Below are 14,794 nucleotides of genomic sequence, written 5' to 3'. Positions count from 1 at the left end.
AATGCAACGTGCTTTTGAGCATGCACAGAAAGTCCAGTGTTTCCTTTGGAAAAAACACGAGCCCAAAATGCATCTCATAAAAAATAATTGGGGTGGAGGAAATAAGGTTTCCCAGCCAGAATTGCTAACCAAATTTCAAAGGCAACTACATTTCCCAGCAGCCCTTGAGAGCGGAGGGAGGGGAGAGGCTCGTATTTCCTGCCCTGGGACCCATTTCCGGTTCTGCTTGCAAATTACTGTTGAGGTTGGTTGGTGATTTGAGACGGTAGGGTACAGCTATACTATTGCAAAATTGGAAGCGGAATATCGGATGCCAGGGGAGCCAAGCAATGGAGGCTTTAAATGGGCTCTTGGCTGTAGGGGACGGTTGATGGGGCGGCGATGCTGAGAAATGCACATTATTTACACATGAATGCAATGTTGCATTTCTTAAATTTTCTATAGATTCCTGAAAGGTCCCCCCCCACCTGTACAGGCATGTTTACTTGGGAGCTGACTGGTCAAGCAGACCGGGGCTTACTTCTGAGTAAACCTGCCTAGGATAGGGCTAGAAAAGGCACTTGTTCTGATGTGGCTGGGAACTTGGGAGCCTATCTGGGAGCTGAGCTCTTGCAAGATGCTCTTGGTTTGCTGCTGCAGCTGAGCTCTTGCAAAGCACATCTTGCTGATCACAATAGCTGGTAAAGTAACATTAATGGAGAAATAAACTCATGGTAGGATATGAGAGCAAGGTTTCTGGGGAGAGCAAAGCAGATGGGAAGTTAAGATTTCAAAATAAGGAGTTAGTACTGGTGTGGGAAATGGTTCTAGGGTTGTCTAATGGGCATTGAGAGGGTGGAAGGTGTTGGGGTCTGACTGTGACATATGGGGTGTTTAGGAGAGGTGGCTTAGTTGATCACATTACACACATCCCTGCACACACACTTGATTCTCCTGTGACTTCTCCTCCATACCCCATTTCTTCCATTCTTATCATGTATTTGGACTTCTATTCTGGCTTCTGTTCCATCAATTTCCCCTTTTTTTTCTGACGGATAACCCTCAACTTCTGGGAGGAACCCTATAGTGTCTTTTCCTTTTGCTTGTCGATTTTCCTCTGTATCTGTTTTCAAATGGGAATGATTCGCTCATATTAGTTTTGCTGACGCTCTTACCGCTGTTTTTGTTTTGAAGCAGCTCGGGTGCCCGCATGGCATTGGGGTTAGAGTGTCAGACTAAAATCTGGGGGACCCATGTTCGAATCCTCACTCTGCCATGGAAGCTCACTGAGTGACCTTGGGCCAGTCACATTCTCTCAGCCTAAGCTACCTCACAAGGTTGTTGTCAGGATAAAATGGAGGAGAGGAGAACATTGTACAGCACTGAGGAAAGAGCAGAACAGAAACATACTAAAAATATAAATTGTAGGAGAACGTCATACAAGCCAATGTGCTTTCTTTCTAAGAGAGATGTTGGTGGAGAAGAAAGGGTTGGATGCTCTTGTCAGGAATGTGCTGTTATCCCTAACTGTTGCTGTATTTCCCAGGTGTAAAAGGGCCCCTCCTAAACAGCAATCCTGGATTCCCCCCTGGACCGTGGTTCCTTGATGGACACCTCGGAACCCAGCAGTGCGACTGAGGAAGAAGAGGAGAAAACAACAGTTGAGAGCCGTCCAAGGACCCGGTCCAACCCCGAGGGTGCCGAAGACCGCACCCTGAGTGCCCAGGCGAGCGTGGGGAGCCGCAGCGAAGGGGAAGGGGAGGCCGCCAGCACTGGTGACAGCCCACAGAACGTCACGGCTCCTGCTGCTGATGGCAAGGGCTGGCCAACCCCGGTGCCCCCCACTGAGTTCCAAGTCAAGACCCCACGGGTCAACTGCCCTGAGAAAGTGGTGAGTTTCTTTTGAGAAGGGAAGTTACCATCCAGTCTGGGTCCTGGGTGCCAATCTAGGAGTTAACAGGCCAAATTATGAGCGATGGAAACCCCTTTTAAATCTTGTCGGGATTGAGTGTCCTTAGTTTGGTTGTTGTGGATTTTCCGGGCTGTATAGCCGTGGTCTTGGCGTTGTAGTTCCTGACGTTTCGCCAGCAGCTGTGGCTGGCATCTTCAGAGGTATATCACCAAAAGACAGATCTCTCAGTGTCTCTCAGTGACACTGAGAGATCTCTGTCTTTTGGTGCTACACCTCTGAAGATGCCAGCCACAGCTGCTGGCGAAACGTCAGGAACTACAACGCCAAGACCACGGCTATACAGGCCAGAAAATCCACAACAACCATCGTTCTCCGGCCCTGAAAGCCTTCGACAATACATTGTCCTTAGTTTGGTGGTCGAGTCCCTGCTTTGCATGCAGAAGGTCCCAGGAGTGAACTCTGGCCTCTCCAATTAAAGATCTCAGGTTGGAAAAGACCTTTCTCTGTCCAATGCCTCAGAGCATTGGTCAGGACAGACAATGGTGGCCCAGATGGATCAACAGTCTGAAGTGAGCGTCAGAGGGTCACTTTGAAATCTTCCCGGTGTGAGGACGACTGGCAGGCTTCTTTATATAGGATTCCGTTTTCTGGTTAGCGGTTCAGGTCAGAGACATATCAGTCTCCAATCAAGGAAAACTTCAGTTTTCCTGGCAGAGGGAAAGGTTTCGCTTCTTTGAGGCTTTGAAGTGTTCTGGAAACCGATTCTGTCTTGCAGAAGCTCTGGTTTTAAGAGAGGGAGAAACCAACACCTCAACAACGTAACAAATTGTGTTGCGTAATTAGCTGCATCCTTACAACGCATCTTAATTTTTAAAGAGCTTCACCAGTCAGCCCAGAAGATAAATGATTTTGTTAGATTATTTTCTCCCCAAATAATCCAATAGACCTCCTCCCTTCTGTTGGGCCCAAGGGGAAGATGCTGTGTTGTTTTTCCGTCAAGTCCCCCCGCCCCGAATTGTCAAGTCTCCGGTTGTACCTTACCTTTAAAACGTTCAACATTTCCAGCTTAGCCCCTGATCCGTCCTGGCTTTCTAGATTTTGTTCTGGACAAGTGTAAGATCTTCCTTCATTTCTCTGCTACTCTTTTTCTCTCAGATCATCTGTCTGGACCTGGCCGAGGAAATGTCCTTCTCCAAACTAGAGTCCTTTAACGGGTAAGGAGCGGCGTCGTTTAGAAGAACGTATCTTGTGCGATCACCCATGTCTGCTGCAACAGGTGTTTTGAAAAATGAAAAACTAGTAGAAACCCTCAGCGAAGAAAGGCTACTGAAGATGAAGTGAGGGTGCTGGGGCCATCCCAGCAATGCTTACTGAAACCTTGTGGAGGAAGAATGTCTGTTTTTTCTCAAGCTCTAGTGGAGTTTTTCTTAAGGCCTCTAGTGGAACCTTTTTATTTTAGCATTTGTTTTTCTTTAAAGGCACTAATTGACTGCTGTTTATTTTTGCAGCAACAGACTAATATGGCAGCACTTCTGGATTTTTTTAATTCTGTCAAAAGTCTACACATATACAGATAACCACAGGATCAACATCGCGGTTCATAACATACAAAACTAGCTCTGTTTGTGTGCGTGTGCCGTCAAGTCACAATCAACTTATGGCAACCCCGGCACGGGGTTTTCAAGGCATGTGAGAAGCAGAGGGAGTTTGCCAGTGCCTTCATCTGTAGAATCTTTCTTGGTGGTTGCCCATTCAAGTACCAACCGTGCTTAGCTTCTGTCTGATGAGATTGGGTTATTCCATGCTGCCTTCCCTCCTATCCAAAACAAGCTACTACGAAACGAAAGATCTGTAAAAAGTCCTGTTCATAAGTTTCATTTTTAAAATTATTTTATTTTGTTACAACAGACAAAAATTCGCATGTAGAAACAAAAACATTTTTTAAAAAAGGAACAAACGAATGAATGAAAACATAGAGGGAGACATACCATTGTGGACATTTTACAGAATTTCTTTAAACTTGTTACTTAATAACTCTTCCGTAATACCCATATCTTTACTAAATATATAACTTCGACTTTACTGCGAAAATACCCGCATTTTTTCCATATTTCAGCCTCTTATTTGTTGCCTATCTTACAGTTCTAATTTTCAAATCCACAAATCATTAGCTCTGACTTTTCTTTTACATACAGAAAGTCCATGAAAGGTTTCGAGCTCTTCACAAAATTGGCTGTTGTTTTATCCCTCAACAACTCCGTTAGTTTTGCCATTTCCGCAGTCTCCAACATCTTCATTAACCAATCATCAACTGTTGGAAGTTTATTCGATTTCCAATATTGTGCAAAAACTATTCTTGCAGCCATTCATACGTTTCATGCTGTCGGTCAATAGTAGTCAGGAGCTTTGAGAGGTTTCTCAGTGTTGTCTTGGAGAGGAACAAAATTTCGTCTGTTTTTCAATCTTGCCTACTGTCTAGAATTTTTTTAAAAACAGAGTTCACGCCAGAGGTGGATCTTTTCTGCCTCAAAGGTGGCCCAAGGTACACCTAGAAGTTGTCTAACAAAACGTAAAAAGTTGGAAAATGAAACTAAAGCTGTTAAAGTAACTGACAAAAATAGATGAAAGCGAGAGGATAGTGGGGGGAAATTACATTAATTCAAATCACTCTAAATCTATGACTGATCCGGACAGTGAATAGAGTAACTAGAATTGCTGATCAAAACATTGAGTTCACTCCCAAAAGTCTTACAGAACCCAGTTGTATTACGTGGTGGGTAGACTACATTATAGCTTCCTCTGAGCACGTGCAGAATATTGCATACATTTGTCTGCTTAGCATAGAATATCATATAGCAACCAGTGACATGGAGTTTTCGGTAGCCCATATTCTTTCTAATTCTTTTAAAGAGATACCAATTCTGTAGTAGCCATTTTGGCGCCTTTGCGATACAGCTGTGCATTTATTCCTTATTCATATATAGCTCCGGTCAGCAACTGGTAATCCGCATCTGGCTCTTGAATGGGTGCTGTCCAGCCAACCCAGAGGGAATAGGGAGGCCTAAATGAATGACACTGATAGCAGAGGAAGATGACAGCAGGCTGTTTTGAGAAGTGGGGTGTATGCCCCACTCCCTTGACAGACTGGTCCTCTGGCAAAATTAGTTGCCAATCAGGGATATAGTTCTTTCTGTCTGTTTTTTTGGTGGAGCCCCTGGCTCTTACCAGAAAATTGGAGCCAAAAAATGAGTTAGAGGGACTCGGCGCCTGGCATGAAGAAATTTGTGCGAAGGGAACGGGAAATCAGAGTAAGGGTTTGGAAGAGAGTGATGTACTATTTGAAAGGTAGCAGAGAGGAATGATTCTGGCAGTTCTGGTTAGAATGTGGAACAAAACTCTATTGTCTGAACTGGAAGAGTGATGGAGTCAGGAAGAGAAGATGGATGCCAGAGAGGACAGTGTCTTATCTTGTGGTGTTTTCTCTCTCCCCACTCCCTGTAAGGTCCAAAACAAACGCCTTGAACATTTCTCAGAAGATGATAGAGATGTTCGTTCGGACCAAGCACAAGATCGACAAGAGCCACGAGTTTGCGTTGGTGGTGGTCAACAATGATGTGACTTGGGTATGTTCAACTTGTGGAGCTTGTAGTTGGCCTCAGATACTGTGTGCCAGCAGGCCATTTCCCCTGTTCCCCCGTCTCCGTTCTGAATAGGAGCTGTTCCTATCATTGCTCCCCAAGGACTAAATTTTTCCATTATTCTTATAAGTAATAATAAGCTATTAGAACATATGATGTTCAGAAAATCAAATTCGTTATCTAGATAGTACCAAATTAGCAAGAACAATTGACACAATGTCCTGTGAGACTTTCCAATCCAAACTTTGCCCAGTAAATAAGAAGAAAAAATGAGGGAGAAGAAAAAGAAAGGAGCGGGGGGCGGGGGGCATCGTTTGGGTGCCAGATAGGCAAGAAGCAACATGGAATATTAGGGTCACAGCTGCTATTTCTGTGGGGTGCCAGAATGGTCGCCAAAGCAGTCCATACATCCTTAAATGCACAATCTCAAAAACATATCTTAACCTCCCCTACTTTATACGCAAAAGTACGCAGATTTGAAACTGTTGGTTAATTGACACAAGCTCCTGGGGTTAGTCCACCAAAATGTTTTTCGTCAGAGCAGTGGTGATCATGGTGACATACAGGTTATAGAGAGAATTCCATTTCTCAAAACTGAAAAATGGCTATGACTTGTCTTGCACCTTTGAGAGAAATGAGGACCTGAAATGGAATAGACCCTTCTGTTACAATCAATATTGATTCCGCATACGTTGGATAATGCACTTCCAATCCTCTTTATAGATCATTTGGAACGGATTTTTTTGTGTGCGGAACAAAAAATCCACCTCATACGATTGATAAATTGCATTGAAAGTGCATTATCCAATGTGTGCGGAATCACTGACTTCTCTCTCTCTCTCTCTCTCTCTCTCTCTCTCTCTCTCTCTCTCTCTCTCTCTCTCTCCCTCTCTCCCCAGCTCTCTGGCTTCACCTCTGATCCCAGAGAGGTCTGCAGCTGTTTATATGACCTGGAGACAGTGGTTTGCAAGACATTCAGTATCCTTTTGGCCAAGAAGATGGTTTGTGTGTGCGCGCACGCGCATGCGGACGCAGTTTGGTGAAGGGGAAAAGGAGTGGGAGAAACTAGCTCGATAATACAATAGAACCACAGCCAGAGTGAAATCGTAGAATCATAGAGCTGGAAGGGGCCTTACAGACCATCTAGTCCAACCCCCTGCCCAATGCAAGAACAGTCTAAAGCATCTCTGACAAGTATTCATCCTGCCGCTCCTTGAAGACTGCCAATGAGGGGGCACCCGCCACTTCCCTAGGCAGCCGATTCCACTGCTGAATTACTCTTAACATGAAGAAATTTTTCCTAACATCCAGCTGGTACTTCCTTTCTTGTAGTTTAAACCCATTGATTCAAGCCCTGTCCTCTGTTGCCAACAGAAATGGCTCCCTTCCCTCCTCTAAGCAATAGCCTTTTGAATACTTAAAGAGAGCAATCACGTCTCCCCTCAGTCTCCTCTTCTGCAAGCTGAACATTCCCAGGTCCCGCAGTCTTTCCTTTTGGGGCTTGGTCTCCAGGCCCCTGATCATCCTGGTTGCTCTCCTCTGCACCCGTTCCAATTTGTCCACATCCTTTTTGAAGTGAGGCCTCCAGAACTGCACACAATACTCCAGGTAGGGCCTGACCAATCTTAGACATTTGTCATTTTAACGGAAGAGGTGCTGTCGGAGAGTGTCGGAGAAATTGTCATTATAGGCCTTTGCACCAAATTCAGCCCTTTGATGGTTGCTGTTTGCCCCCCCCCCATCAACTTAGCACAGAGGCAAAAGCGAAGTTAGTGATGATCTTTGCATTGGGCCATGGGGTGGGGGAGGTCTTTATCCCTCCAGCAGATCTAGATACTGGCTGCTTCCACACACGTTGGACAATCCACTTTCAATACTCTTTAGTGAACATATGAAACTGCTTTTCCATGTGTGGAACAAAAAATCCACTTCCAAAGGATTGCTAAAGTGCATTGAAAGTGCCTTTTCAACGTGTGTGGAAATGGCCACTAACTGGACCTCTTCAAAGTAATCTTATTTGGCCTGTCTCTAAATATCTGGGTGATGGAGTTGATGGGTTAGAGATTTAAAAGTCGCAGTTTTCATCATATTTTGATTGTGATCTTTATCACCTTCTGCTCATGTTCTAGAGGGGTGCGGTTTTAACAACATCATAGTGTCTATGGGGAAAGAGTGCAATGTGTGAATCTGCCTTAACACTTCTGCTTAAGATCTGGAAGGACTTTTCAGCCTCATGTAAGTTCTGGTCGTTGATTGTGGCTCAGTCAGACTTGACCAATTTAGTTTTTTGTGTTTCTGATGGAAGCAGTTAGCAGGCTATTTTAAAGAGCTTCCAAAGTAGCTTTTTTATGATTAAATCAATCCCAAACATAGTAAAATCCAGAAATAAAGTCAGAGGGACAGCAGACGAAAAAAGTAGAAAATTCAAACCGCCTGGAAAGCACAACAGACTTAAATAGCATGAAAATGAAAATTAATTAGAACTGCACCTCATCTGCCCACCCACCAATCCCTTTCCCCTCTGATTTGGGGATGGTGTGTATAGTGGTTAGAATGTTGGACTAGGATCTGTGACGCCTAGGTCCAAATCCCCTCTCTGCCGTGGAAGCTTGCTGGGGAACTGGGGGGGTCCAATCACCCATTCTTAGCTTAATCTACCTTACAGGGTTGTTATGAGGAAAGAATGGAGGAGGAGAGACTGATGTAAGCTGCTTCAGGTCACCCTTGGGGAGAAACATAGGCTATAAATGAAGTAAAAATAAAGTATAAGTCACCCTGCCCTTGATTAAAATTGAACCAGAAGGAGCCATATGCAGGCTATTGATCTGTCTAGCTCAGTATTTGCTCTCATTGGCAGCAGCTCTCCAGGGGCTCAGGCAAAGAAGGCCTTTCCTATCACCTGATCTGTGATGTCCTTTAAATGGAGATTAAGCATGGGTTCTTCTGTAGGCCAAGCTAGTGCTCTCCTCCTGAGCGCTGGCCACCCAAGCTAAAAGCAGAAGGGCATTTTTATTTATTTATTTATGTCATTTATAGTCCACCTTTCTCACTGAGGCTCAAGGCGGATTACACAGTGCGTGATTAGTAAAGTCAGTATCAAGAATATTTCCATAAACAATGCCAGAGGGTAAATAGATACAAAGACAGAGCGTTAGTAGGAATCCAGTACAGCATAGTGGTGAGGTCTAGGGTTCCTAACTCATTAGCAGATCATATGAGACCCCCCTCTCTATAATCCAGCCCTCCTATCTGAGTAAAAAGTCTTTTTGAATAATTCGGTTTTGCATTGTTTGCGGAAAGCCAGGAGAGTGGGTGCTTTCCTGACCTCTTCAGGCCATCCGTTCCACAGAGTGGGGACCACCACAGAGAAAGCCCATGTATGGGCTGCAGTTGATTTCGCCCATGTGCAGGCTGGCACCTGCAGGAGACCCTGTTTGGAAGAATGAAGCTGCCGTGGAGGAGCATAGGGAGAGAGGCGGTCCCATAGGTATACTGAACCAAGGCCGTGAAGAGCTTAGTAAGTGATAACCAATACTTTGAACTGGGCACGGTAACTAACGGTAGTGACTGCAGGATGGGAGTGATGTTCATGCTCTTGCTCGTCCCTGATAACAGTCAAGCCGCAGCGTTTTGCACCAATTGATCCGCTTATGAGTGCGTTAAGCTGCCTTATATAGAGTCAGACCATCGGTCTCTTGTTACTTCCGAGATCCAGTTTAACTGGAGAAGCAGGGCCTCCAAAGATGACTGGAGAGGATGCTAGGCTCATATGGGAGAAGGCGGTGCTTAAGGTACGCTGGATCCAAGCCTCATATGGCCTTAAAGGTCAACACCAATACCTTGAGTTGGGCCTGGGAGCAAATTGGGAGCCAGTGTAGATGAAACAAGACAGGCGTGATACAGTCCCTGTGACCCATTCCAGGCAACACTTTGGCCGCAGCATTGTGTACCAGTTGCAGCTTCCTGACAGTCTTCAAGGGCAGCCCAGCATAGGGTGCATTGCAGGTAATCTAATCTCAATGTCACCAGGGCATGTATCACAGAGGCAAGATACTTCTTTGCAGAATAAAATTTCAGACCCACAAACCGGACACACACGCATTTTGTCTCCCTTTCTCTCCGTAAAGACAGCAGAAGACGGAGCTTCCTGTGACCGAGAATGTCCAGACTATCCCACCGCCATATGTGGTCCGAACCATCTTGGTGTACAGCCGGCCAGCCTGCCAACCTCAGCTGGTTGTGACGGATCAGATGAAGGTGCGCTCTTTCTTGTCCGTATGTTGAATGGCCTCCTGGTCAGACCTCATTCCGGGGGCCTTGAACCACAAGCAAGCTGTTTTGTCGCTGAGACTCTCCTCTTCTGTTTTCTCCCAGAAAATGCTGCAGTGCCCTTACTTCTTCTTTGATGTGCTTTACATCCACAATGGTGTGGAGGACAAAGAGGAAGAGACCAGCTGGAAGGTAAGATCTTCTAGAACCCAGCTAAATTCAAACCAAAGGTCTCTTCTCTGGTTCAGCATCCTGTTTTCTGCAATGGCCAGCCAGCGTGGTGTGGTGCATAGAGTGTTGGGCTAGGATCCTGGGAGACCCGGGTTCGAATTCCCACTTCTACTGTGGAAGCTTGCTGGGTGACTTTGGCCAGTTACAATTCTGCCAACCTAACACAGGGCGGTGGTTGTAAGAACGTGGAGGAGAGAAGAATGATGTTCTAAGGTGCTTTGAGTCCTCACTGGGGGGAAATTATTCAAAAAGGCTTTTTACTCGGATAGGAGGGCTGTATTGTAGGGAGGGGGTCTCAGATGCTTTGCTAATGAGTTAGAGACCATAGACTTCACCACTATGTTGCCTTACATATTATCTGTTGCTTTAAATATGTACTCCTATATACTACCTGTGCTTCCTGTTGTCTAATGTCAGTCCTAGAATTGATTATGTTCTGTTTCAGCATTTCTTCAACTCTGTATTGGGTCCTTGATAGTGCTGTGTGTTTGTAAACTTGTATTTATTTACCCTCTGGCATTGTTTATGGAAATGTCCTTGCTACTGATAGTACTAATCTCACACTATGTAATCCGCCTTGAGTCTCAGTGAGAAAGGCGGATTATAAATGACATAAAAATAAATAAATAAATGGGATATAAATAAGTAAATAACAGCCAGATGCTCCAATGGGAAGCAAGAGGGAGCATAAAGGTAACAATCTTCTTACTCAAAACGTGTTCCAGAGCTCACAGAAAGACCTGTGAAGCGGCGGTGACAACCGCCAAGAAGTGTTACTTCTCTGCTGTCATTGCACCACCCAGGTCCCATTTAGTGGCTCCTAAATATGAGCCTTTGTCTCATTCAGGAACTGGAAATTAGTTTTGATGCCGTTGCCAGTTTTTTTTTATTGACAAAACACTCTGACTTGTATGCCTGTTGTAAGATGGATCAGACAGAATAAATATGTAACATATTGTCTGGTCTGATCCATTTATGGATGTTGACAAGATCTTGAGATCTGTGAAGGCTACCACTTGTGCTATGGATCCTCGTCCATCCTGACTGCTGAAATCATGTAAGGACCACGTAAATAAGTCTTTGACGTCTATGATAAGTTAATCATTGCCTCAGGGTACGTTCCCTTGGCGGCTTTAACAAATGATGTGGTCACTTATCACCTGTCTTTCATTTGTCCTTTCTGGGCAAGGCAATTGAGAAAATAGTGGTGAATCAACTCCAGGCCTTCTTGAATAACTTTCTCAACCTTTCTGGCTTCAGGCCAGGCAATAGGACAGACGTGGCATTGGAGGCTTCAGTTGATGATCTTCTGAATGTAGACAAAGGCCATGCCTCTTTGCTGCTCTTACTGGATTTATCTGCTGCCTTTGATACAGTAGACCATGTTTCAATAGCGAGGAGGACGGTGGACTATTGTACTAATACATATTATAATCTGTTGCTGTGTGTTTTTATTGTATTTGTTTATTTGATTTCTAAACCACCCTCCCCTTTAATTAGGCTCAGAGCAGTGTACAACTTTTCTGATACAATTCTAACAACATAAGAAATATACCTCTTGCTCTCACTGCATTATATTTCTGCTTACATAATACCATTCCTTGCATTGTTTAACATGTCGTATTTAATACTTATGCCTTGTTTCAGATTTCTGCAATCCTAGTCCCTTTACATTGTTTATTAGATGACTCCTTATCCTATTGATTGCACTGACTTACATTAAGTATTCTGCCTTGGGGAGAAAAATGGACTATAAATAGCATAAATAAACACTGTCCTTGAACACAGAGGTACCATTTAGCTGGTTGATTGATTAGATTTTTAGCCCGCCCTCCCTGCAAGCAGGCTCAGGGCGGGTTACAATCATAAATAAGGTACAATAGATAAAACCAATGAAATAGCAACTCAGTTCAAACATGAATATCAAACATGAATATAGCTGTCATGACTAATAGCTGGTAAGGAGACTTTGATATGGTCGCAGGTCTGGTTGACAGGCACCTGATACAGTCACATGACTGAAGCTAAAATGGTCAAGGTGCAATCAGTGCCTGGTTCGGAGACCTGGAAACCCCTGGGCTTGCCACATTGCTTTCCATTGTGGAAGAAAGATGGGATGGAAATGCAATAACTAATAAATATGGACATACGAAGTAGCGCTTTATTAAGACAGATCATTGGTCACCTTGGACTAGCAGGATTTGAGTCCAATGGCACCTTAGAGACCAACAAGATTTTCAGGGTGTAAGCTTTTGAGACTCACAGCTCCCTTCTGGGGACTAGCAGCAACTGTCTAGGATCTCAGTGAAAGCCCTTTTCCTGTGTCTTAGCTAGAACTGTGGTAGACTGAACCTGAGACCTTCTACATGCAAAGCAGCTGCTCTGCCAAGGCCCATTTCTTTTCAATAAAAAGGTGGACTGTTGTCCACAGGCTCTGTTCATGAGCTCCCCAAAAGCATCCCATAGGATGCCGGACTTGTTGGAACTTTGGTCTGATCCAATAAGCCTGTCCTGGAGGAGGAACTGATCTAGAGCTCACATAACTAGATGGAACCTCCATATTCAGAGGCAGTGTACCCCTGGATCCCAGTGGCTTGCAAACAAACAATAAGGGAGGGACCATTACTTTCTTTCTGTATGCTTCCCTGCGGTATCTGAGTGGAACCAGGATGCTGGACTAAATAGACTCTTGATCTGATCCGGTTGGGCAATTCATATTTATCTTAACGTTCAAAGGAAAACCCTGCTGAGTGAGATCTGGGCTGGGAGCAGTTCCCGCCCTGTGTTTCATGGCCTTGCTTCTCCATTTCCCTAGGAGATGTGTGCCTTCTTCAGCAACCTTGACACCAAAGGCACCAACTACAAGTACGAAGTGTCCCTGACTGGCCCTGCTGTGGAACTTCACAACTGTATGGCCAAGCTGCTGGCCCACCCTCTCCAGCGCCCCTTCCAGACCCATGCCTCTTACAGCATGCTGGAGGAAGAGGAGACGCCGGAGCTCGAGGCCATCGTCTAACACAGACTGAGGGATGGGATGTGTAGTTGGGGTTGTGATGGAGCCTCTCTCTTCGCAAGTGGGCTTCTGGCCTGGAAATGTGACTTCTTTTTGTGAGATTGCTTGGTTTGGACAATGCTCCTCCATTGATTTAAGTTTTCTAATGTTGCAAGGAAACTGGGGCGGGGGGAGTACAAGGGGTGAAAGTTCTAGAAGGTTCCAGGGGATAGAAGGGGTGAAGAAGGTTGTAGGATGAGAATCGGCCCTTGTTGTTCTCGTTCTTGGCAAAGGAAATGTTCGAGGGTTGAGCAGCTGAAGCATTCTTCAGATGCTTTGTTCATTTGTTGGTTCATCCAATGTTAAATAAATTTTCCTTACAAAGATTGGGGAAGGAAAGCAGAAGTTTCTCGGAAGTGTTTTATTTATTTGGTCTGTTTGTTCCCATGGGGATCCAAAGTGGCCTACAACTCTTCCTTCGGGTTTATCCTGTCAACATTAACCCTGTGAGGTAGGTGAAGCTGAGACAGTGACATAGGGTTGCCTGCTCCAGGTTGGGAAATTCCTGGAGATTTTGGGATGCAACCTGGAGAGGGTGGGGTTCAGGGAGGGGAAGGACCTCATTAGGGGTATAATGCCATAGAGTCCATCCTCCAAAGCAAGATCCAAGCCCAATAGCACCATAGAGATTTCCTGTTTTCTCCAGAGAACTGATCTCTCTGGCTTGGAGATCAGTTGTAATTCTGGGAGATCTCCAGCCACCACCCTATGTGGCCCATTGGTCCCTCACCGAGCTTTATAGTAGAATTCAAATATGGATTTCCCAGGTTCTCCCTAGTCTGACTCTGTTTTTAGTTTTCAAAATTTTTATTGGATGGGTTAACAAACATAAACATGATAATCATTATCATTTTCTACCCCATTACATTTTCCCCCTCCTTTCCCCCCTCCCTTATCTAGTGACCCCCAACTTAACCTAAAGTTTTCCATACCCAACTTAACCTAAAGAATATATATTATAAATTCTTAAAATCTATAATAATAATATATATACTATATATCTATATAATACATACTAATCTAATCTGTTAGTTGTATTAACTATCTTAATATAATACTTATCTAAATTAAGAGTATAAATATATATATATATATAAGTATATAATAAGTACATATACTAACTAAAAGAGAAAAAAGATATGTGTGTGTGTGTGTGTGTGTAATATACTAATCCTTAGATACCTATTATCTATATTATAAATCTATTACTTCTGTTACATCACTAAAATATCGTATATACTCCCTATTACCTATACATTCTTACTGTTCAACCTTATTACTTCCCATATAAATACGCTATCTTACTCTTAACTTTATAATACCATAATACCATAACTCTATACTAATCCCATAAAATATAATAAAATATACCCCTTTTAACCTTAAGTAAGTTTCTATCTCCCCCTTAACAACTATCCAAAGACCACAATTTCCCCTTCATGTCCCACTTTTTCTCCACATATTTCTTGAATTTTTCCCAGCTTAATGTATATTCCAATACTTCTTGCTCTTTCAATTTCCTCGTTAATTTGTCCATTTCTGCCATATTCAGAACTTTCAAAATCCAGTCTTCCATAGATGGTATCTCCTGAGTCTTCCACAACTGTGCATAACACATTCTGGCCACCGTAATCATATAAAATACCATAACTCTGTCCGTTTTATCAAAGTCTTCTAAGTTCATGCATAATAACAATTCCGGGGTTTTACTTA

At 44.0% G+C, this 14,794-nt stretch overlaps 1 protein-coding gene across 1 annotated transcript; it reads left to right on the top strand.

Annotated features, from left to right (window-relative positions):
• The first annotated feature begins 209 nt into the window (after positions 1 to 209).
• On the top strand, positions 210 to 13,528 carry BABAM1 (BRISC and BRCA1 A complex member 1). Its single transcript, XM_054979217.1, has 9 exons — positions 210 to 265; positions 1,526 to 1,870; positions 3,047 to 3,105; positions 5,394 to 5,514; positions 6,429 to 6,507; positions 7,740 to 7,764; positions 9,657 to 9,786; positions 9,904 to 9,990; positions 12,845 to 13,528. Exons 2-9 carry the CDS (start codon positions 1,586 to 1,588, stop codon positions 13,043 to 13,045), a joined length of 987 nt encoding a protein of 328 aa, XP_054835192.1. The 5' UTR covers positions 210 to 265; positions 1,526 to 1,585; the 3' UTR covers positions 13,046 to 13,528.
• The last annotated feature ends 1,266 nt before the right edge of the window (positions 13,529 to 14,794 follow it).

This window comes from Eublepharis macularius, chromosome 5 (genome assembly GCF_028583425.1).
Source record: "Eublepharis macularius isolate TG4126 chromosome 5, MPM_Emac_v1.0, whole genome shotgun sequence".
In the NCBI taxonomy this organism is placed as follows: domain Eukaryota; kingdom Metazoa; phylum Chordata; class Lepidosauria; order Squamata; family Eublepharidae; genus Eublepharis; species Eublepharis macularius.
The sequence above is the reverse complement of the archived record's forward strand: the minus strand, read 5'-3'. Positions and strand labels throughout refer to the sequence as shown.

Coding starts and splice junctions, on each gene's coding strand:
- BABAM1 (XM_054979217.1), top strand. CDS start 1,586: ATGGACACCTCGGAACCCAGCAGTGCGACTGAGGAAGAAGAGGAGAAA. Junction 1,871..3,046: donor TCAACTGCCCTGAGAAAGTG/GTGAGTTTCTTT, acceptor TTTTTCTCTCAG/ATCATCTGTCTGGACCTGGC. Junction 7,765..9,656: donor GAAGGACTTTTCAGCCTCAT/GTAAGTTCTGGT, acceptor CTCTCCGTAAAG/ACAGCAGAAGACGGAGCTTC.